This window comes from Ursus americanus, chromosome 25 (genome assembly GCF_024610735.1).
Source record: "Ursus americanus isolate L20-20 chromosome 25, mUrsAme1.1.p, whole genome shotgun sequence".
In the NCBI taxonomy this organism is placed as follows: Eukaryota; Metazoa; Chordata; class Mammalia; order Carnivora; family Ursidae; genus Ursus; species Ursus americanus.
In genome coordinates, this window is record NC_142151.1 from 13,143,723 (window position 1) to 13,168,311 (window position 24,589).

Genomic DNA, 24,589 nt, shown 5'->3' on the forward strand with positions numbered 1-24,589 from the left:
AGGCATCTAAATCAATTCATCAAAATCTGGTATTTACTTTTCTTCCAAAGTAATTATTTTTTCCTGACTATATAAGAAATACATGTAAGTTCCCCATAAAAATTTGGAAAGAGAAATAAAAAGAACATCTTTCTAGTGCTTTATTAAAGCATGTGTACAATATGCTCATATATATATACAAATACAAGCAATTCCCAAACATCAAGCAACGGAAAAACTGGTTTCTATTTTTATAATAGTTAAGGCACAACAGGAAACCAACTAACAAGGTTTAGAATTCAAAATTTGGTAAAAATCCATCTGCTCTACATCATAGCCCCCAAAGGACGGAAGGGAAAAAGCTGAGCCAAACCAAGAAATGATGGAGGCACCTGCACTAAGCCAAGAATAGAGAGCATTTAGCACCCCCTAATTACTGAGCTTCTTCATTGGGAATATATGCAGCAAGGCCCCAAAGTCCTTGTTTCTCCTCAAAAGTGGTTAACTTGCCTTGAGAAAAATGGTTAATTTATTTTGAAAGCTCCAAACGCCCTCTTTTTTTTTTTTTACAAAAGTGAGTTTTTATAAATTTGTGTCGTTTACTGCATCATAATGACCTGTTTTCATTTAACAATGCATTATAAAGATTTTCACCATGTTATTAAACATTTCTTTCACATTATTTTTGATGCCTATATAACGCTACATTGAATGATTGTGCTATAATTTAAACATCCATACTGTTCGACACTCAACATTATATATTAAAGTGTTTTTAAGCAGAAACATACATTAAAAAGAATACGAAATGATCAGCTGATGAAAATGTTTTGACCACAGGCTAGCAGGAATCTAATTCTGTATTTCCTAAGAGCACTGATTCTGTATTCACTATCTCAGTGTTTGCAACAACTTCACAGAATTAAGTACCATAAATAATGAAAATCCACTATAATTAACACTATGGAAAATACTCGCTTTCACCAGTAAAGAAAAAATACAATTAATATAAGTAAAACGTATTTTAAAATTTCAAAATGGATAAAATTTTTTTCTTAAACTTAATGTAAAAAAATGATGAGATGCAGGCATACACTATGTATGACAGTCGGAATCATCAAAATCATTCCATGAAAAAAAAAGGCCTTAAAATCTCTATCTTGCTATACAAATCCTACTTCTAGTAATTAATTCTAAGTATGTAATCAAAGGTACAGACTCATAGGCTCCTCTTTATTCCAGCAATATTTATAGAAGTAAAAAATAACAACTTAGGGGCGCCTGGGTGGCTCAGTCGTTAAGCATCTGCCTTCGGCTCAGGGCATGATCGTGGCGTTCTGGGATCGAGCCCTATATGTCGGGCTCCTCCGCTGGGAGCCTGCTTCTTCCTCTCCCACTCCCCCTGCTTGTGTTCCCTCTCTCACAGGGTATCTCTCTGTCAAATAAATAAATAAAATCTAAAAAAAAATAAATAAATAACAACTTAAATGTTTCATGATAGGACAGCATGATTAAAAACAGTTACTGCTCAACATTCAGATTATAGAATCTTTATCTTGCATTTATATTTAACAGCGAAACTGCTGAATCCCACTCTTTCTTATGCTGTCCATTTTTATTCTTTCCTTACTCTCCCGCTCTCCCCTTTTTCATGGACTTTTCCCACTAGATTGAGTTTATATGCTCTCTTTACATCTCTAGGGATTTGGAGGATATACAAACTGTTTTACTCCATTTAAATTATCTTTATGTTTTTAAATCATATTTGATTCAATTTAGATAACTTTCAACTGCAAGAACAGGCAGTATTTCCTGATAGCCCCATGTATAAGGTAGATGTTAAGATGGTTTTACTCCAGCAGGCCCTTCTTCCTCATCTAACCATCCCACCATCGTTTCTCATTTTTACTGATAACACCTGATATTTACATATTTATTTTATACTTTTTTATCTTCTTTTTCAAAATATCTCATGGTCTCATTAAGTTTTAAAAAACGCATTAACAGCAATTACTAGATTTAACTCCATATTTAACTGGTTTCATTCTTCACAAATATTTAATTATCTGACTTCCTCTCTCAAGCTCTAAATTTTAATTCTAAAACATATCAAGTAACTTTTGGGGAAAGAGCAATGGAAATAGTATATTTTGATTCTTTGCACATCTCATGTATTTCTGTTGCAGTAACACATGACCCCTCACCAACCTCCAGATCCCACATCTTCCAGATCCACGTTTCTTCCATCATTTTCATCTCTGCATCTCCAAGTTGTAGAAGAATTTCTCAAGGTTAAATTCCATTCCACTGATTTGATTTTTTTTTTTTAGTCCTCACTGCATAAACTGTTTTAAACAATCATGCTCTTCATCATCATTTTTACTGATCTTAAATGTTTTCTTTCATACTACTTACTCTATTTGCATGTATATTTGTATCCTCTTAAACTCTGATAATTTTTTTCTCCTCTATCTTACAGGAGATTACAGGAAGACACTAACTCTGATTCTTTAATACAGGTAATTCTTTGGACTGTAGTATCTTTTTGAGTGCCCTGTTACTTTTTTTTTTTTCCCTGTATTTCAGAGGAAGGTCTGTACTTTATTGAAAGTTGAGATCAATTCTGTTACAGTCTAAAACTTCCTGGCCCAGGCTTTCAGATCAAGAAGAGAGAGGTAAATAAATTTTCAATTTGCAGTTTTACTTTAATTTGGAAATCAAATCACGCAAGGAGGGGGAGGATTTGAGGCTAGCAATAATAGCATATTCATGTATTTTTTTTTTCATGTTTTTGGTAGCACCAAGAAGTCTGTTAATATCTTGAGTTTGCTTATTCTCTGACACCACTGTGCTCATTCACAGCCAGCTTTAACTACACCTCTGATTTTTGCCTAACATGCTCAATCATGTCAAGTATGGTTACCATAATATATGCGTCCTTCAGTACCTGGTATGTTTCCCGGAAGTGCTAACAGAATCCAGATGAGGCCTACTTTCACTCTAGCCCACCTTCTCCTCCTCCTCATCACCCTCACTTCCAGCCATCATCTCTGAAGAGCTGTGATTATTATTATTTATTTGGGCAAATCTCTTCAACTTGCTTCTTTAGTAAATTCTTTAGTAAATTTAGTAAATTCTTCACAACCTCAGTAGGTAATGAACCATGTCAATCTGCCTAGGTCTGAGGGGTTTCCTGAAACCCAGGCAAAAAGGGATCACACACCGCTCAGATTGGGACATCTTTCAATCTGGACCCTGAAGAAATTCTTCAAGGTTTCTGGTATTTTGTTATTTTTACCTAAGTCTCTGGTACTGATACAAAATTCCCCTATGTTTATAGTTCATGGCTTTAATAACCATTAACTTCATAATGACTATAAATCTATATCTCCTTGTGAGACTGCTCTGCTGAGCTGCAGGCTCATATATCCAAAGCTCTGCAGACTTCACAACCATAGTTTTCTCTAAGAAGCTCAACTGTAAACATGTCCAAAGCTGAACTCAACCTCATTCTCTTCCTACATTAAAAAAAGAAAGAAAAAAGAAAAGAAGAAAAGAAAAAAGAACCTATCCTACTTTTCTGAATCCATTTCAAAGGAATGACACTTCCATCTAACCAGCCATTCCAAGCAGAAAAAGGAGTCATCATAGATTTATCTTCAGGGAGCTACAGGTAGTTTATTAGGATTGGGTCTTAGTATGCGAGGAAGGAAACGGTGAGAACATTTTTCTAAAATGAGATAAAGGAATTAGATCATTAAAGTCACAATGAAGAGTTTGTACTTCACCTGAGAATAATGATGATTTACTAGAAGATTTAAGGAAGTGAACTAATTCTAAATAATCTTCAAACCACTTTCTATACAACTATCAAATTGGGATTTCTAAAAGACAAATCTAGCCAGGTCAATTTGCTAGTTGAAAATATCCAATGACTGCTACTACTTTTCAGGATAAAATTCAAATGCCTTATCTTAAAATACTAGACCCGCATGATCTGGCTCCTATCCATCCTCCTAGACTTGCCTGTAACTATTCCCCCATTTCCTACTGCTGCTATCACTGACTAAACTGTTCTTTAATAATCTTAACTTAAAAATCTGACCCTAGTTATTAGGAATTATTTTCCACAGAGGGCTTTTATTATTCCCTCAAGATGTTAAAGTTCATTATTTTTCTTCAATGTCTGTCAATGCAGGTTAAAAAAGCATATTTTCACCCTTGATACCTACTTTAAAATCAGTTAACTATATGTGCACCTGTTTCTGAACTCTGTTCCACTGATCTCTATCCTTAAACTTAAAAGCTCATAGTTTTAATTATTCTAGCTTTACAGTAAATCTTGAAATCAAGTTGAAATATCATGCATTTTTTTACCTTAATAAAATTGAACTATTTTAATAGGTTCTAGACATTCCCAAATTTTAGATTCAATTTGTCATTTAAAAAAAAAGTGTGTGCACATGTGTGCGCACACATACCAAAAAACTCCTTTGGAATTTTTGTTGAGACTATGTTGAATCCATAGATCAGTTTAGGGAGAAATGCCACCTTGACAATACAGTTGGCCCTTGACAATGCAGGGTTTAGGGGCACTGACCCCCAGTGCAATGGAAAATCCACACACAACTTCTGACTCCCCAAAAACTTGACACCAACAGCCTACTGTTGATCAGAAGCATTACTGATGATATAAAGAGCCAATTTACAAATGTTTTGTATATGTATTACATATTATATTCTTAAAGTAAGCTAGAGAAAACATTACTCAGAAAAGCCCAAGGAAGACAAAATACACTTATTATACTGTATTTATTTTCAAAATCCACACGTAAGTGGACCTGTGCAGTTCAAACCTGTGTTGTTCAAGGGTCAACTGTTTTTGATAATTTTTTGTTTTTTAAGCAGGCTCTGTGCCCAGCACAGAGTCCAATGTGGGGCTTGAACTCATGACCCTGAGATCAAGACCTGAGCTGAGATCAAGAGCTGGACACTTAATTGAATGAGCCAGCCAGGCGCCCTCCGATAACTTTTTTCTTAAAAACTAAATATCGGGGGCGCCTGGGTGGCTCAGTCGGTTATGTAGCTGCTTTCAGCTCAGGGTCCTGGGATCAAGCCCTGCATCAGGCTCCCTGCTCAGCAAAAAGCCTGTTTCTCCCTCTCCCTATGCCTGCTGCTCCCCCTGCTTGTGCTCTCTCTCTCTGTTAAATAAATAAAATTGTAAAAAAAAAAAAAAAAAAAAAAAAAAACTAACCTAAATATTGCAGTCTTCCCAAAGATAAATATTGCAGTCTTTCCATTGTTGCAACTGGAGAAGAAAGAACTATGAACTTTGTACCTCACAAAGCACATTAACGGTCTTACAGGTAATGTACCTTCTGCAGAGACAGTGTTTAGGAGTATTAATGTATGTTAGGAAATGTGTATGAGAGCCTTGAGTTATCTGTGTCTAAACGCAACTGATACTTAAAACTACATTCCACAGCTTATATGAAGACTGAAAGGAGAGATACAAATATAAATAAGTATACACGATAAATTCTTGTTGTTTATTTTCTTTAAAGGGAAGAGGGGCAGTAATGAATCTTTGAAGTTCATCATGGAAATTGTACAGTTCATGTGGGTTTTTCAGATTTGGAATCAACAATTATGTAGCTTTTCCAGGAACTGAATAGGTTAAGACTCTTTTTTTACTTTTGTGTGAGATATCTTTGCAGAATGTAACAGATCTAAGGTTAAAGATATCGTTCTCAACTGATGATCAGTTAGCTTACTCCTTCCAAGACCAAACTGCATCCTTCAAGTATTTGTATGGCTTTTTGACAAATGCATTGGTGTTCATCTCAAAAGGGACTTGAAAAGTGTGGAAGTTTAAGGACAAATCCATTATCACTGGAAGAGTAGCTAAAAAGATCATGCGTTGCTGATTTCTAATCAAAAGCACCATTTTTATAAAAAAAAATAGCACACAACTTTTCTTCTGTAATAAATAATATCATCTGATCCACATTTACTGAACACCTAATAAGTACTAGGTACTGTGGTCTGCTACATGCTCTTATCAAAAGCAAAAATCAAAACACTGAGGACTGAAAGACTACTTAAGGGATACAGAGTTTATTCCTTCCCTGGGTACTCTAAGGTCTATCCTTAACTTCCAGAAGATTTCTATTTTGAGTAACATTAGCTCAATCATTTGTAGAACCACCTCTACTGTATAATGCCCCAATCTGACACAGAGACTACCATGGGAAAGTAATATAAAATTAACATACACACAAAAACTGCATTTTTTTAAATACATTACATCCCTTAGTGACTACATGTGAAAATTTTTTTCTGAAATTTAATCTGATGAAAACATTCTCTTGCAAAGAACTCGTAAGTTTCCACCTTCCCAATGTGTGCTGGTAACTTAATTTCCTCTATCTGCTGAGAAGCTTAAAGATAACTTGTTTTTTACCTTTTTATTATAAAATAAGGCTGATACAGAAAAAACTAGTGTAACCTTCACCCACACACCCTGTAACCTTCACAAAATCAGCAAAGAAATTTACTAACCACCTCAGAAAACTCTTCACGGATCCTGTCTCGACCCTTCCCTCTCCTCAAAAGTAACCACTATTCTGACTTTACAGTAATCACTTCCTTACTTTTTAGTTTTATTAGCTGAGTGCACATCCACAGAGAAGTTTAGTCTTGACCACCTATTGTTTTTTGTTTCCTATGTCTGTTCAGTTTCAAGACTTAATTTTTTTTTAGAGCAGCTTTAGGTTCGCAGCAAAATTGAAGGGAATGTACTGAAAATTTTCCATATACCTCCTACTTCCATACATGCACAGTCTTCTCCATCATCAGCATCCTCCACCAGAGTGGTACTTTTGTTACATCTGATGAAACTATACTGACCCATCATAATCACCCAAGGTCCACAGTTTACATTAGGGTTCAGTCTTGGATGTTGTCCATTCTACAGATTTAGACAAATGCATGACATGTACCCATCATTATAGTACGATACAGAATTACTTTCACTACCCTAAAAACCTTGTGCTTGGCCTATTCATCCCTCCCCTTCAATCCTCTTTTCAGTCTCTTTTGATCTACAGGTTCCATCACCTGTGGATATATTTGACCTCTGTGTCTATATCCACTGATGCAAACTCATACAGCAGTTGAGTATTTTCTCTGTCCTCTGTTTTTCCTGCGAATTCCAAGTTCGATCAGACTCATGCTGAACTGATACCTTCAGCAAAATGAAAGATGCTGTACTTTTCTTCCAACAGCAGGCAAATAATGTCTATTCTTTTTTTGGTTGTGATATGAGCAGCCATTGACGTTCACTGCCTAGATCCAATAGTTCACTGGAAGTTATAAAATGCTGATAGTCTAATTATATCATTTATTTTTCATATATTAGTGGGAACAGCTTTCCCATATCTACTATTTTGTTAGCTACTGGTAGATTCATGTAGGAAAGGGAAAATAAATTGCTTCTTTTCCTTTACTGCCAACATTAGGAGTAATGATGAACTGGTTCCCTATCATCCTCTCAAACTGACCACTTCCCTTCTACAATATCATTATGAACTCAAGGATTTAAACATACTTGATGAGTTTCTTTCCATTTTTGACCTGAGAGAGGCTTCTCAAGTTATTTCTCCAGGCTTACTAGCATGACCCTAGAGTCTGTAACAGATTCTTTGCTATCTGGTAGGACATATGTTCCAGCTCATCTTGTACATTTCTTGCCACAGACACAGAATCAACAATTTCATCTGAAAGGTATGATTTCTTGTAAGGTGGAACGTTTTCCAAGACTATAAAGTGGGTGCTTTTATTCCCCTTATTCCTCTTCAGTAGTCACAGTTAGGAAATAAACAAAACATATTTGTGTGTATTTATCTGTATAACATAAAATACCTAATGAGTTCATGCCAGTACTTCCAATTAAAACTCAGAATTATCAGTTTTCCTTACTTAACTTCTACACCGAAAATCCTGCATATGCAAGGGCAAAAGAATACACCCAATGATTACTCACTTACTTAATCCAACATTAAACAGTCTCCAAAAAAACAAACAAAAAAACCCAAAAAACAAAAAAACACAACCTCAGAATGAGTATTAACATCAATACACCAATGTAGTTACTATGAAGAGTTTTACAAAAATTTTGTATATAGTATTCTCTACTCTCCCTCCAGTGGTACTTTACCTTCTCTAAAAATAACTGTTACATACTATACCCTCTCAATTTGAATCCTCCTTTAGTTTTCATACAAGTAATTATATATTTAATGTTCTTCATCAAACCTTTTTTGATATCTCATTCATCATTTTGGTCGTCTAAAGCTCAGACACTAGCACATTTTCAGGAATGACTCAGGGAAATAGTATTTCTTGACTTCTTGCATGTCGGTAATAGTTTGTGGCTTTACAGGAGAGAATCAGTTACAATGTATTTAAAAAAACAAACAAACCTGCCTCACATTTTCTTAAACTCTTGAGTATCTTGAAAATACTACTCCATTTAATTCTGACATGAAGTGAAACTGGGGGAAAGTCTGATGCTAATTCAATTTTCTTTTCCTTTTAAGTAATTTATTTTAGAGGCCAAGACAGTACTTTTTTTCTCTACAGAATAATTTTACTAGAATATATCTTGGTTTTGTTTGACTATTATTCTCAGGTACATAGTGTTTTCTTTCTTTCTTTGTTTTTAAGATTTACTTATTTATTTGAGAGAGAGAGAGATAGCACACACAAGCAGGGAGAGGAGCGAAGGGAGAGGGAGAGAGAAAATCTCAAGTGGACACCTCACTGAGCACAGGGCCCACCGCGGGGCTTGATCCCACAACCCTGAGATTATGACCTGAACCGAAATCAAGAGTCAGGTGCTTAATCAACTGAGCCACCCAGGTGCCCCCATAGTGTTTTCTTTCAAACTGAACTTTCAAATCTTGTTTTAAGTAAATTTCCCTGAATTATAGTTTTTCTTATGTATTCTAATCCCTTGCTTTGGATATCTTCCTAAAAGGGTCTTTTATCTGTGTTGTTTCTTCTTTGACTATCTTCAATATTAGTCACTTCCTCTCCCACCCTTTTTACATTTTTACGTTTCATTTTGGTCTTTAAATTTTTCTTCCTTTTCAACTCTTAAAGATCTTTGTTTATTCACTCTTATGTCCCTTTCAGTTTACCTATCTTTTCTCAAATAATTTTTCTTTTATTTCTAATTCTTAGTTCTGTCGTCTCATTTCTGAACTCTTTTTTTTTAAGTAGGCTCCATGCCCAGGGTGGAGGCTCGAATGTGGGGCTTGAACTCACGACTGTGAGATCAAGACCTGAGCTGAGATCAAGACTCGGATGCTCAACTGACTGAGTCACCCAAGCATCCCTCATTTCTGAACTTGCTAATTTTAATTTATTTTGGTCTCTGACATGGGATATTGCTGTCTAAATTACTGATAGTGCATTTTTAAATGGAGGTTTGGTATGTTCTGTGGGCATATCCTTCTGGGAGGTTTTCTATGTAAGGACAATAGTCTATTCCTCATTCTTTTTCTTTATAATAATTTTTTTCTTTAGCTTTATTGAGGTATAACTGACATAAAACTGAAAGATATTTAAAGTGTACATAATGATGATATAACACACATATAAATTGTAAAAGGATCCCACCTAGTTAATCATATCTCACACATTTTTGGTTTTTCTTTTTTTGGGGAGGGGGAAATATTTAAGTTCTATTCTCTTAGCAAATTTCCAATTATATATTACAGTGTTATCAACCATAAGTACAACATTATGTATTAAAACCTCAGACCTTATTCATTTTACATTTTAAAGTTTATATACTTTTACAAAACCTCTTCCTATTTACTCCACCCCCTCAACCCCTGGCAACCACTTTTCTTCTGTTTTTATGAGTTTAACTTTAAAAAAAAAAAAAAAAGATTCCACATATATCTGATACCATGTAGTATTTGTCTTTATCTGGCTCGTTTCACTAAAGCTAACGTCCTCAAGGTCCACCCATGTTATCACAAACAGCAGGATGTCCTTCCTTCTCATGGCTAAATGATATTGCATTAAATATATACATACCACATCTTCTTTACCTATTCATCCACTGACGTGAATGTTTCCATGTACTGGGTATTATAAATAACGCTGCTATGAACGTGGAAGTGCAGATATCTCAAGATCTTATTTTGATTTTCTTTGGATATACACCCCAAAGTGGAATTACTGGATCACATGGTAGTAAGTAATATTTTTCATTTTTTGAGCCTCCACACTGTTTTCCAAGCAGGCTGCACCTATATATAATCCCATCAATATCAGTCGCTGTGGTTTTAATTTGCATTTCTCTGTTTATTAGTCATGTTCAGCACCTTTTCCTGTAGCTGACAGCCAAGTGCAAATCCTCCTTGGAAAAATTAAACTAAATTCCTCTGCCCATTTTTTAATGAGATTTTTTACTATCAGGCTGTATGAGTTCTTCATATATTGTGGATATTAGCAACTTATTCAAACATATAATTGACAAAATATTTTATCCCATTCTACATGCTGCCTTTTCATTTCGTTGATGGTTTCCTTTACTGTGCAGCTTTTTAGTTTGATGTAGTCCTACTTGTTTATTTTTGCTTTTATTGCCTTGCTTTTGTTGACAAATCCAAAAAATCACCACCAATAATGGTGTCAAGGAACTTACCCCATATTTTCTTCTAGGAGTTTTATGGTTTCAGGTTTTAAACGTAAGTCTTTAACCCATTCTGAGATGGCTTTTGTGTATGGTATAAGATACAGGTCCAGTTTTATTCTTTTGTGCATCTGCCCAATTTTGCCAACATCATTTATGGAAGAGACTATCCTTTCATTATTGTACATTCTAGGCTCCTCTGTCAGAAATTAATTGTTCATATATGTACTGGTTTATTTCTGGGCTCTCTAATCTGTCCCACTGATCTATGTGTCTGTTTTTATGCCAATACCATACTGTTTTCATTACTGTAGCTTTGTCATGTAGTTTGAAATTAGGGAGCATGATGCATCTGAGCTGTGCTCCTCATTCTCAAAATGGCATTGGCTATTAGGGAGCTTTTGTGGTTCCATACAAATTTTAGGATTGTTTATTCTATTTCTGTGAAAAACTTCACTGGAATTTGATAAGAACTGTACTTAATCTGTAGGTGGCTTCGGATACTACAGAGATTTTAACAAATTAAATCTTCCAACCCATGAGCAGGGATTATCTTTCCATCTATTTGTGTCTTCAAATTTCTTTCATCAGTGCCTTATAGTATTCAGGGAACAAGTCTTTCACTTCCTTGGTTAAATCTATTACTGTGTGCTAGATACATATATTTTTTGATGCTATAGTAAATACAATTGTTTTCTTAGTTTCTCTTTCTGGTAGTTTGTTACTAGTGTATAGAAATGCAATTGATTTTTGTATATTGACTTTGTATCCTGTACTTCTACTGAATTTATTAATTCTAATAGTTTTGTGGTGGTTTTATGATTATCTATATATAACATCATATAACATAACATATAACTGCAAATAGTTTTACTTAATCCTTTCATTTATGGATGCTATTTATTTCTTTTTCTTGCCTAAGTGCACGGGCTAGAACCGTCAGCACTACACTGAATATAGCAAGAGTGAGTATCCTTATCTTGTTTGGATCTTAGGGAAAAAAAGCTTTCAGCTTTTCATTTTTGAGTATAGTATTAGCTATGAGTTTGTCATATATAGCTTTTATTATGTTAAGGTATGTTCCCTTTATATTCATTTTGTTGAGACTTTTACCATGAATGAATACTGAATTTTGTCAATGGAATATATCCCACTTGATCATGGTATACGATCCTTTTAATGCACTGCTGCATTTGGTTTGCTAGCATTTTTGTTAAGGATTTATGCATCCATATTCATTAGGAACTCTGGCCTGTAATTTTTCTTTTTTATAGGTTCCTTGTCTGGTTTTGCTATCAGGGTAATATAATAATGAGTAAGAGATCCCCCCTCTTCTACTTTGTGTAAGATCTTAAGAAAGATTGGTATTAATTCTTCTTCAAGTGTTTGATACAGAGTTCACCAGTGAACCAGTCTGGTCCTAGACTTTTGTTTGTTGAAGGTTTTTGATTACTAATTCAATCTCCTTACAAGTAATTGGTCCATTCAGATTTTCTATTTCTTCATGATTTAGTCTTGATAGGCTGTATGTTTCTAGGAATTTATCCATTTCTTCTAGGTTATTCAATTTGTTGGTGTGTACTTGTTCATAGTAGTGTCTTCTGATCCTTTGTATTTGTGTGGTATCAGCTGTAATGTCTTCTCTTTCATTTCTGATTTTATTTCAGTCTTCTTTTTTCTTGTTAAGTCTAGCTAAAGCTTTGTCTATTTTGTTCCTCTCTTCAAAAAGAGCTCTTGATCAGACAGATCTTTTCTATTGCCTTTACTAGGCTCTATTTCATGAATTTCCACTCTGACTCTGGTTTTTCCTTCCTTCTGGCAACTCTGGGCTTAGTTTCTTCTTCTTTATCTAGTTCTTTGAGGTATAAATGTAGGTTGTTTGAGATCTTTTGTTTCTTAATACAGGCATTTATTGCTTGAACTTCCCTCTTAGAACTGCTTTTTTTGTATCCTATAAGTTTTGGAATATTGCAATTCCATTTTCATTTGTCTCAGATATTTATTTCCCTTTAGATTTCTTCCTTGACCCACATATTGCTCAGGAAGAACTTGTTTAATCACCATATATGTGTAAATTTTCCAATTTTCTTTTTTTTTAATTAAGGAATAACATACATTATATTAGTTTCAGGTGTACAATATAAGCATTTGATATTTGTATGTATTTCAAAATGATCACTATCATAAGTCTAGTTAGCATACATCACATACATAGAATTTTTTCTTATAAGGAGAACATTTAACATTTACTCTTAATAACTTTCAAGTATGTAATATAGTATTATTAACTATAGTTGCCATGTTATACATTACATCCCCCTGACTTATTTATTTTATAATTAAAGTTTGTACCTTTTTCTTTTGACTCCTTTCATCCATCCTTTGACCATGCCCCACTCCCTGCCTCTGGCAACAACCAATCTGTTCTCAGTATCTATGAGCTTGGTGGCTTTGTGGGTTTTTTTGGGTTTTTTTGTTTTTTTTTTTTTCTTTTTAAGATTCTACATATAAGTGAGTTCAGTATTTATCTTTCTCTAACTTCTTTCACTTAGCATTATGCCCTCAAGGTCTCTCCCTGTTCTTTCAGATGGTAAGATTTCATTCTTTCTTATAACTGAATAATATACTTTTTTGGAATTCACCACATTTTCTTCATCCATTCATCCATCAAAGGACACTTGTTGTTTCCATATCTTGGCTATTATAAATAATGCTACGAAGAATATGCGGGCGCACATATATTTTTAAGTTAATGTTTCTGTTTTCTTCAAATATCCAGAAGTGGAATCGCCAGATCACATGGTAGGGGTTTTTTTTTGTTGTTTGGGGGGGGGGGGTTGTTTTTTTTTTTTTGAGGAACCTCCATACTCTTTTCCACAGTGGCTGTGCTAGTTTACATTCCCACCAACAGGGCACAAGAGCTCCCTTTTCTCTACATTCTTGCCAACGCTTATATCTTGTCTTTTTCATAACAGCCATTCTAACAGTCACACGTACAAAGTGATAATTTTCCACTTTTCTTCTTATAACTGATTTCTACCTTCATACCACTGTGGTCAGAAAAAATGCCTGATATGATTTCAACCTTCTTAAATTTATCAAGACTTGTCTGTGGACTAACATATGACCTATGTTGGAGAATGTTTCATATGCACTTGAGAAAAATGTGTATTCTGGTACTATTGGATGGAGTGTTTTTAAATGTCTCTTAAGTCCACCTGGCTTAGCAGGTAATTTAAAGCCAATGTTTCCAAATTGATTTTCTGCCTAGGTGATCTATTTATTGTTTAAAGTGGGATAATGAAGCCCCCTACTATTGTTGCATTGCTTTCTATTTCTCTCTTCAAATCTGTTAATATTGGCTTTACGTTATTTAGGCACTATGATGTTGAGTGTATGAATATTTACAAAGTTATATCCTCTAACTGAACTATCCCCATTATCATTATATAATAAACCTTCTTTGTTTCTTGTTACAGTCTGTGGCTTAAAGCCTATTCTGTGTGATATCAGTATAGCTACCCCTTGCTTCCTTTTGGTTTCCATTCACATGTAATATATCTTTTCATCTCTTCACTTTCAGAATGTGTGTTCTCTTAAAGCTAAAGTGAGTATCTTATAGGCAGACAGAATATAGTGGGTCTTGTGTTTTTTTCCATTCAGCCACTCAACATGTTTTCATTAAAGAACTTAGTCCATTTCTACATAAAGTAGTTATTGATAGGTATAGACTTAATATTGCCATTTAGTTCATTGTTTTCTGGATGTTTTACATTACATTTGTTCCTTCTCTTGCTCTCTTACTTTGTGATTTGAATTTCTGTAGTAGTATGCTTAGATTCCTATTAATCTTTTCTATATATACAGATTTTTACTTTTGGTTATTACCAGGAGGCTTACGTAAGACATTGATCCCAGCAAGGTTCAGTGCAGAGGAAAATGTCAGAAACACCCATGTCCCAGTATTTCCCTGTAGTAAATCTATTTCCCCTGAAAGAATCCTGAGGTCAGGCTTCTAATTTAGCAGACATCAAGGTCTGACAGCAATCCTCCCAAGAGACCAGGGAAGTCTGCAGCCACCACCTCCGTCTTTTCTCTCTAGCCCAATCCAAATCTCCAGTATCTCCACACAATCAACTTATACACATATCTGATGCCCCAGCTTTTACTAATGCCACCCAAAGGAAGGGCCCCTGGATCGCCTGTCTCTGAAAGCCAATGGGGCTTGCATTCATAATTCACACAGGACTGTAGCAATGAAGTAGTTCTTAAAAACAGGTAAAATAGCAACCTTTCAGTGGCTGTATATCTGGGTCCAGTGCAGAGGGTAGAGGTAAAAATGTCCATCTCCAAATCTCTACCTGGAAGGCCCCTAACTATATACCTCCCAGCTACTGTGTAGGGGATCCAGCTCCAATCAACCTACATCTAGGTGCTGTGATCTGCCCCTTTGGAACACTTGACAAATCTTGGCACACCCTCAACTACTGGGAGTCACTAAGAATAAAGAATGTAGTTTAGGCATCATAAAAGTTTGAGAGACAACCAAGAACTCAGGACAAGCTTGTTGATAAGGTTCATCTCCTACAAAATACCATTAAAACAAGACTGGGAAAGGAGCTTTTTTATCTAATGTGTAGAAGCCAACACAGAGAGTCAAGAAAAATGAAGAAACAAAACAACATGTTCCAAACAAAGAGCAAGATAAAACTCCAGAAACAGACCTTAATGAAACAAAGATACATGATTTACTTGATAGAGTTCAAAATAAAGCCATAAAGATGCTCACCAAGGTGAGCAGAACAATGCATGAACAAAGTCAGAATTTTAACAAAGAGACAGAAAATATAGGAAAGCACCAAAAAAATCAGAGAGCGAAAGAACATAATAATCGAACTGAAAAAGTCAATACAGAGGTTTAACAGACTAAATCAAGTGGTAGAAAGTATCAGCAAATTCAAAGACTGGGCAACAGAAATCATCCAAAGAAGCAGAAAGAAAAAAGAATAAAAATGAAGACAGCTTAAGGGACTTTAGGAGACCATCAAGTGGACCACCACTCGCATGATGAGGGTCCCAGGAGAGGATAAAGCAAAAGCGGCTGAAGGTTTATTGAAAGAATATGTCCCCAAACTGCCCTAACCTGGGGAAATGAATAGACATCCAGATATAGCCCATAAACTTTCAAATAAGATGACTCCCCAAAAAACCTATACCAACACATTATAATTGAAATATCAAAAGTTAAAGACAAGAAGAGTATCTTAAAAGCAAAAGGAGAAATAGAACTTGTTTCATACAACGGAATCCCCGTAAGACCATCAGCATATTTTTCAGACAAACTCTGGAGGCCAGAAGAAGTGAGTGGCAAAATATATTCAATGTGCCAAGGTGGGAGGGTGGCAACTGCCAATCAAGAATACTCTACCCAGCAAAGCTGTCTGAATGGAAAGAGAAATAAAGAATTTTCAAGACAAGAGAAAGCTGAAGGAATTAATCACTACTAGATCTGCCTTACAAGAATTGTTAAGGGGACTTCCCCAAGCTGAAACAAAAGAGTGCTAATTACTAACAAGAAAACATCAATGTATAAATCTTACTGGTAAAAAGGTAAATATATGGTTAAATTCAGAATACTCTAATTTTGTAATACTGGTGGGTAGATGACTTACAAATCTAGTAGGAAGGATAAAAAATTACAGTAAAAATAACTATAATGTGTTAATAGATAAACAAGATAAAACTTGTAAACTGTGACACCAGAAACATTAAATGTGGGAGGGAGAGTAAAAACTATAAAGCTTAAGATGCATTCAAAGTTGTTATTAGCTTAAAATACTGTTACAAATATACGATGTTCTTCATAATAACCTTAAAAATGGGATTTTTACCTTGATACTGCTGTATGTCTCATGTTTATGGATAATTAGTTTTCCTGAATTCTTGGAAGAAGGTGGTGTCAAGGTAGTTTTTCTAACTTTACAGAATTCACTCTTTTGTTGTTCTCATGTCATGTTAAACAATATGGCAGCTTCCTTTCTGAGATCTCCCAGCTGTTTCTCTGCCTATCCTTATCTGAACCTTCTCTTTTCTTCCTCTTTTGATCCTCTAATTTTCCCTGTACTGCTCAATTTTGATGCTGCTATTGTATTCAATTTTGTTTCCATTCAGTGCAGTACCCTGTGCTGGTAGAGATCTCTCGCAGCTCCATTTCAAGAATTCTTTGGAGCCAAATTGCTCTATCCTGTCTTTACCATGAACACACTGTACTTGGCTGATACTGGAGTGGGCAAACCCCCCCCCCACCTCATTTCAGCTGCTGCTCTTAATATAGTCCACCACATTGTCTAGTAAATAGTTGAGGCTATTTTGGAGGTCTCCTGCTTTTAAGTTCTATGAAACGCCCCACTCAAATCTCTCTGCTTACTCTTGTACAAACATACTAATACTATGGAGGTCTTGTAAGCTGTTAGTGGTCTGCTCTTACCTGCTTTTATTTCTGGATGCCTGAAGTTAGTTTTATGGTATATTTTTGGATTTGCTATCTAGTTTCATTAGATTTTGTGTGAGTATTCTGAGGAAGTCAAAAAAACAATGACATGGCCAGATTTCCTTCTTACCATCCCTCTTAAAGCCAAATTTGAAGTTCAAACAAAGCAATTATGGTTTTATATTCATCATATACTTATTATTTCTCTTGACTTATTTTTATTTATTTTTAAACCATCTTGTTGTCTTTTCATTCTTTTTTAAAACAAAGCAAAAAAAATTACAACTCCATAATTACAAAAACTTTATTTAATAAATTCTTTAAATCTTTCATGATTTTCAATACTTCTAAATGCTTCCTAATTCATAGTTCAGACAACTCACAAATGTTTACACTTGGAAAAAATTTCTTCAACTACCTAAGACTCTGTTTCTGCTGAGACCTTTAGAATGAGACCACTAGAAACCAAAATAATCATTCAAACGCAAGAACATAGATAGTACCCTTAAAATTCTGAACATGATCTGACTAGAAATTCCATGTTTATGTATTATAATTCTGTCTTCCTTGAATATTAGTGTGCAGGCATGCATTCGGATTTTTCCTAGTCCTGGGGTCGGCAAACTACGGCCCACTGACTTATCATATGCTTTGTAAATAAAGTTTTACTAAAATACAGCTGTGCCCATTCCCTTATGTTTTATCTGCAGCTGCTTTCACACCACAACAGCAGAGGTAAGTAGTTGCAACAGAGATCATATGACCCACAAAGCCTAAAATATTTACTATCTGGCCCTCTCCTAGTCTAGAGATGTATCAAATGAGCTTCCCTGAGCAGCACTTGGGGGCTCAATAGATAATTCTGAGTAGGATGACTGTTGTGCTGGGTGTCTAGCACACTGTAGGATGTTTACCATCTCTGGCGCCCCATAAACTAAAACTAAAATGCCAGCAGCACTCCCACTCCTCATTAACCAAAATTTCCCACACTCTGGGAGAGAGTAGAAATATTATCCCTGTTTAAGAATCACTAAAGAACTAAATTATCTCAGAGTAAAGAAAAAGCAAATATGTCTGTAAATTCTAAATCCTACCAAGATAGATGAAAATGTAGTCACCTTTTTTTAAGACCAAACTAAAAGTCTACTCTTCTTCCTCTTTGACACTCAGCCAAAAATACATTAATTTCTTAATAAAGTTAGGCTTTATAATTTGATAAAGATATCAAAACACCATGATGTTTACTTAAAATTTAAAATTAAATTTATGAGGCCATCTTACCGATTTGTTCCATCCAGATTTGATTTGTGGATGAAATTGAGTTTTGCATCTGCCCAATAAAGCTTCTGTTCCTCATAATCCAAAGTCAGTCCATTTGGCCAGTAAATTTCAGTGTTTATTATAATGAATCGACTTGAACCATCCATTCCAGCACGTTCTATCTTTGGTACTTCTCCCCAGTCTGTCCAGTACATGAACCTAAAAACCATATAAACAAATAAACCCATGATATAAGCAGGTTAAGAGCCAAGTATTTTATAATTAACACTATTAAACAAAGAAAGCTCTCTCAGGAATACTAAAACTGAAACCCTTAGAAATTATCAAAATTTTAATAATCTACCTTTTTGTCACCACCGTGGTAATAACTGATTTAGGCAAGCATCATCAAGCATGCAAAAAACTATGTGATCAAAGTTTCCTGAGAAAAAGCAAGTATTTACACGGTCTCAATGTATCGGGAAAATGGTAACTTTAGAGAAAATGAACTTGGTGAACACTACCTTAAGCACATCATCTAAGTTAACATTATCAATGAGAAAGGGACTGGTATCATGTATGTGATGCACTGGAAAGGACAAACCATCTTTCATGCAGATTCTCTTACATAGTATTCCTGCCAAAAATGAGGAAAGGGAGAAAAACAAATTGAGAAACATTCTAGAAAACAACTGGTCTTTGAAAATATTAATTTCACAAAAGTCAAAGGATGGCCAAGAAACAACCTAGATTAGAGGGGAATAAAGAGACATGGCAACTGTAAAGCGCATGATTCTGGACTGATCAGTTGAGGGAAATGCTATGAAGGCATTATTGGGAAACCTGGCAAAATCTGAGGGACTGTCAAAATATATATCAGCTATGTACTAATGTTAATTTCCTAAATATGATCATTGTACTGTAGTTAGGATATACAGGACTTCATTGTACCATTTTTGCTTCTATTCTACAAGTTTAAATTTTTTTTCAAAATAAAAAAAATGGAAGTCTATTATTAATAGTCTCATTCCAGAGGTAAAAACAAAATTTTCCTTGTTAAAGGTAAAACGCTTAGTGTGTCATATTTCATGGAGTAGGTTCCATGCCCAGTGTGGATCCTAATACAGGGCTCGAACTCACAACTGTGAGATCAACACCTGAGCAGAGATGGGGAGTTGGATGCTTAACCAACTAAGCCAACCAGGCACTCCTAAAGACCTATTTTTTAAAGGTAATGAGGATGCTATGAATAGATATGATGTACTCAATAAATGTGTTCATACACAATTGGATTTCAAGTATAAATTTTACTCAAAAAGTTGGTGAAATGGTAATACTAAAATAATTCCACTTGTACAAAAAGATATTTCATATAAACTGCTTACTCAATGAAATCATGGGAAGAGAATATCAGGTAGGGAATAACATTCTTCCTAGACACAGGCATTGTGCTAATGGTTTTACATACATTATCTCCCTTAAGCAGTGTTATGAAATATTATTTGTCTATCACCATATTTCAGATGGAACAACTCAGAAAAGTTAGTATATTGCTCAAAGTCACAGAGCTAATAAATGAGGAACAGAAATTCAAACCTACATCCCCCAGATTCCAAAGTCAATTCTTATGCCTCAGGTCAGAGCCTTGAATAATAAGGAATAGAAGGCAAAGTGTTCCCTAAAATGAGGATAATGATTGGATATTGTCCAGAATAAGGAGCAGGGGAAAGGTTAGATTTATGCAAGATAAAACTATATAAAAAAAGCAAGCCAGACAATTTTAGACCATGTTAAAATTTTTTGGTTTTTATTCTCAGAGCAACATAAAGACACTTGAAGACTTTTAAGATTGGAGGTGAAATGACTGGCTTTGTGAGGTTTGGGGGAGTCGGGCAGTTAAGGAGGAAGAGACTGGCTACAGTATAGAAAAAGAGTAGAGGAAAACTAAAAAGAATACACAGAGGCTCTCCTTTAAAACCAAAGAAAAAACAGGAAAAGATGGTCAAAAATAATTAAAGTCTCTGAAAAGTGATCAAAGGATAAACAACAAATGAGAAGCATTTACTCAAGAAAATGAACTAACTCTCAGGAGGAAATGTGATAGTTCAGCTATATTACTTGCACCACCATCCATGCTGCTAGGTTTATGGCACAAAAGTTCTACCCTGAGCAGACATAGCAGACCCTAAAGATTGGCAGCTACCTGGCCCTGTAAGAGGATGCTGACTTAATCTGAAGTAATGGAAAAATCTATGCCCAGGAATGTTGTCAAAAATAAGCTCTCCATGGCAAACAATCAGAGAGGGCTATTATCCCAAGCAACACTGGTCCAAAAAGTGTAAATGTAATGTAGGTAAATTTTACTTTAATTTTTTTTAATGGACAAAAGATTTTACTAGCTACTTCACAAAAGAAGATACATGAATAGCCAATTGGTACATATCACAAGGAAATGCAAATTAAAACTATAGTAACAAAAAATAAAAAATAAACAAAACCCTAGTAACAACCAATTCCACACTCACTAAAATGGCTGACATTTAAAAGACTAACAATACTAAGTGTTGGTGACAATTGAGCAACTGGAACTCTATACACCACTAGTTTAACCCTTTGGAAAACAGTTTGCCAGTGTCTTATAAAGTTAAATGTACATCTAACTCTAAGAATCAGCAATTTCACTTTTAGGTATTTTATCCAAGAGAAATAAAAACATATCCACTCAACAACTATACATGCAAATTCACAGAAACTTTATTTGTAACAGCTAAAAATTAGAAACAGCACAAATATCCATTAATAGGATGATATAGAAACTCTGGTATATTTATACAATGGAATAGTATTTAGCAATACAAAAAAAGTAACTATTCTGACATTCAACAAGGATCAATTTTTAAATTAGGCTGAACAAAAGAAGCCAGACTCAAAAGAGTACCTACTTCGTGACTCTATTATATGAAGTTCTAGATTCAGCAAAACTAATTTATAGTGACAGAAATCAGATCAGTAGTTACAAGGATAGAAACAGAAGTTGACTTGAAAGGGGCTAGGACAGCTTTCTGGAGTGAGGTGATGGAAAATTTGGGGGGGAGTAATGGTAGATACATATATTCATCAAAACACCAAACTATAAATATAAAAACATGCATATTTCTGCAAATAAATTATATCTCAATAAAGTTGCCTAAAACACAAATAAGAAACGAGATAATTTTTAAAAGCTAATTCAAAAGTATCTCCTTTTCTGTAGAAGCCTTTCCTAGCTTGCCCAGAGTTACTCCCTCCTAGGTTTCACTGTGCTATAGTACTTATCACTTATCATTATATATATCACTATATATATCATTATATATATCACTTTTTATTATATACTTTGTATATAAATTATGAAGAACTCACATGGACTGAACATAAGCAATTTGCACACTATCAAGATAGATACAGCAATAAGTGGTGTTGTCTATACTGTATAATATAATTTAGGTAGGTCTCAACAATTGCCATTAACCTAAGTAAGCATTAAACTTATAAGTAAGAATTCGGTGTCTAGTTTACAGTGAAATTAAAAGTTAACAAATTAATTAGCTCAACAAGAATTTTAGTAATAAAATTATTTACATGCTGCTGCTTATCAAAGCTAATAGATAACTCTCACATTATTTAACAGTAAAAAATATATCAGGTCATGTTATTTCAAGGATAAAGGCTTCAAATACAAAGAGGGAAACAGACATTTGTCAAGATGAGGATCTGAGAACAGTTTAGAATTTTTAAGCAAATCTTGCAGATATTTTCATTTGTTCAAATATTTAAAATGCAAAATAATAATTTTCTATAAATACTAAAATTTCTATGTTACTTGATTAACATTTAAATTAAAAACTCATTACAAATTTAATATAGAAAGGGAATGAGTCACAGGAAGTAGAAAAACACAGAAGTGTTTTATAAATTGCCAAGATATTATTCAATTTTTAAAAATGTACTAAGTACCTATTAGGAGCTAAGCATCATCCTTGACATAATACAAAAATAAGCAAGGCAAAACAACTGCCCCTATGAAAACTGCATCTAGGCAAGGAGTGAGAAATGTAGCATGAGAGGTATGAACAGGGTGCTATGAGAGTACAAGGAAGTGATACCCAACCAAGCCAGTAAATGCTAAGAGTTGTCAATAAAGCTGACCAGAAGAACAATACTTTTATTTAGGCAGTTGCCAAAATGAGAAACAGCATTACAGGAAGAAGACACAGCATATGCAAAGACATCAGAAGTCATGGTACGTTCAAGAACCAGCAAGAAGATCAGCAGAGCTGCAGCATATAGTGTATTTACAGTGCAGGACACCTGGCAAAAAAAAAAAGAAGTCCCACAGAAGGGACCTATTCTGCTGTACAAAGAAACCTGAACTGTATAACCTACAGATGGTGAGAAGGTACTTCAGACTGTAAGCAACAAAGTAAAGTGGTAAGATTATCCTTTTAATCACTGGTGATAACAATGAGGTACTGGCTACAGGGGGAAGAAATTACAGAAAGAAAATTAAAGTACAAAACTTCTGAAATATTCCAAATAAGAACTAATGAAGACAAAAGTCGAAAGATGGATCAATGTGGGAGCAGAAAGATAAACGAGAGAGAGTAGGATGGCTTTCAAGAGTTGGCAAATGTGAATGAGTCCGTATTGGTGTCATTCAACAAAATACGGAATACAGACAGAGTTTAGGAGGCAACAGGATGACTTCAGATAAGGATGAAATGAGCATCTTCACCTCATTGTTTTTCCTTATATATCCAAAGAACCAGTCAATAGAGTAAAAGAAAAACTAGTGTAAAATTTAAAGGAAAGTAGGACAGAAAACGTAAATAAAATTAAAAGGATGTTAATAGTCAAAAAAAAGTTGGACTACAGTAACAGGGCAAAAGAAACTGGAATAAAAAGCTGAATATGAAACCAAACTAGCCCCAAAGTGTAAGAGTCATTAGGAATATAATGGGACAGATAATGTGGTGAAATTTTACAACCAGTGGAAACAAAATTCTGACTTATTAGAGTGAAAAAGAAAAGGTATCATGCGAAATTCATACATCCTTCCTCTTCCTGATCCCTGAGCCAGTTCCATCTTACTTTGGTTAGTAAATTGGGGTTTTAAGTGAAGAGGAAGTTGGAGATTTCAAGGCTATGTTTCCTGATAGAACTAAAAAGAAAAAAAGAACTGTGAAGAAGTTAATTCCATGCTTCCCCTCTACTTGATTATTTGTGTTGCTATATTTTAATAATAAGTGATGATTAATAAGATAGTGAAAGCATTCATTTTAGAGGATTTGTTTTTAAAGAAAATGTACAGTAATCATATGAAAAACATTCTACTACTGAGGAACAAGAAAAAACATGGAGATGGTTTTGCTGTGACAAAATCCATCCTAACGGAATTCTACCTGTATAAAATGGTTATCCCAGAGAAAATTAGATTGCTAAGAATGATCCTTAAATGCCCAGTCTAGGTGACTAATTTTTAAAAGTTGGTGGATATAACACAAAGAATATTTAATTCAGAAATAACACTGGTATACCACTACTAGAAGATAAAGCTTATAAACCTGGGAACAAATAACATACTAAATCAATTTAATTCCCTACTATTATCGAAGAAAATGCTAGCTATAGAATAGGCATACCTTGTTAGATTACATTTTGCGGATACCATGTTTTTTACAAAACGAACATTTGTGACAACACCACATCAATAAAGTCTACTGGAACCTTCTTCCAACAGCATCTGCTCACTTCATGTCTCTGTGTCACATTTTAGTAATTCTCCCAATATTTCAACTTCCCATCATTATTATATGTTATGGTGATCTGTGATCAGTGATTATGACTGGCTCAAACTTCAAATGATGATTAGCATTTTTTAGCAATAAAGTATTTTTTAATTAAGGTATATATATGGTTAGTTTAGACACAATGCTACTGCACACTTGATAGACTACAAGATAGTATAAATATAACTTTGTATGCATTCGGAAACCAAAAAACTCACTTGACTGACTTCATTGTAATATTCACTTTATTGCTGTGGTCTGGAACCCCCAATATCTCCAAACTATGCATTTTCCCAAATTGCTGTTATCTACAATCCTCTT

General features: G+C 34.6%; 1 protein-coding gene across 2 annotated transcripts in view; it reads right to left on the reverse strand.

The window, feature by feature from the left end:
• Nucleotides 1-24,589, reverse strand: part of LRP6 (LDL receptor related protein 6) — a 192,066-nt gene that overhangs the window by 109,685 nt on the left and 57,792 nt on the right. For both annotated transcript variants that reach the window (XM_087855642.1, XM_045781475.2), the window contains exon 3: nucleotides 18,462-18,659. In XM_087855642.1, coding sequence (XP_087711768.1) covers nucleotides 18,462-18,659 — 198 coding nt within the window. The remainder of the gene's footprint in view (nucleotides 1-18,461; nucleotides 18,660-24,589) is intronic.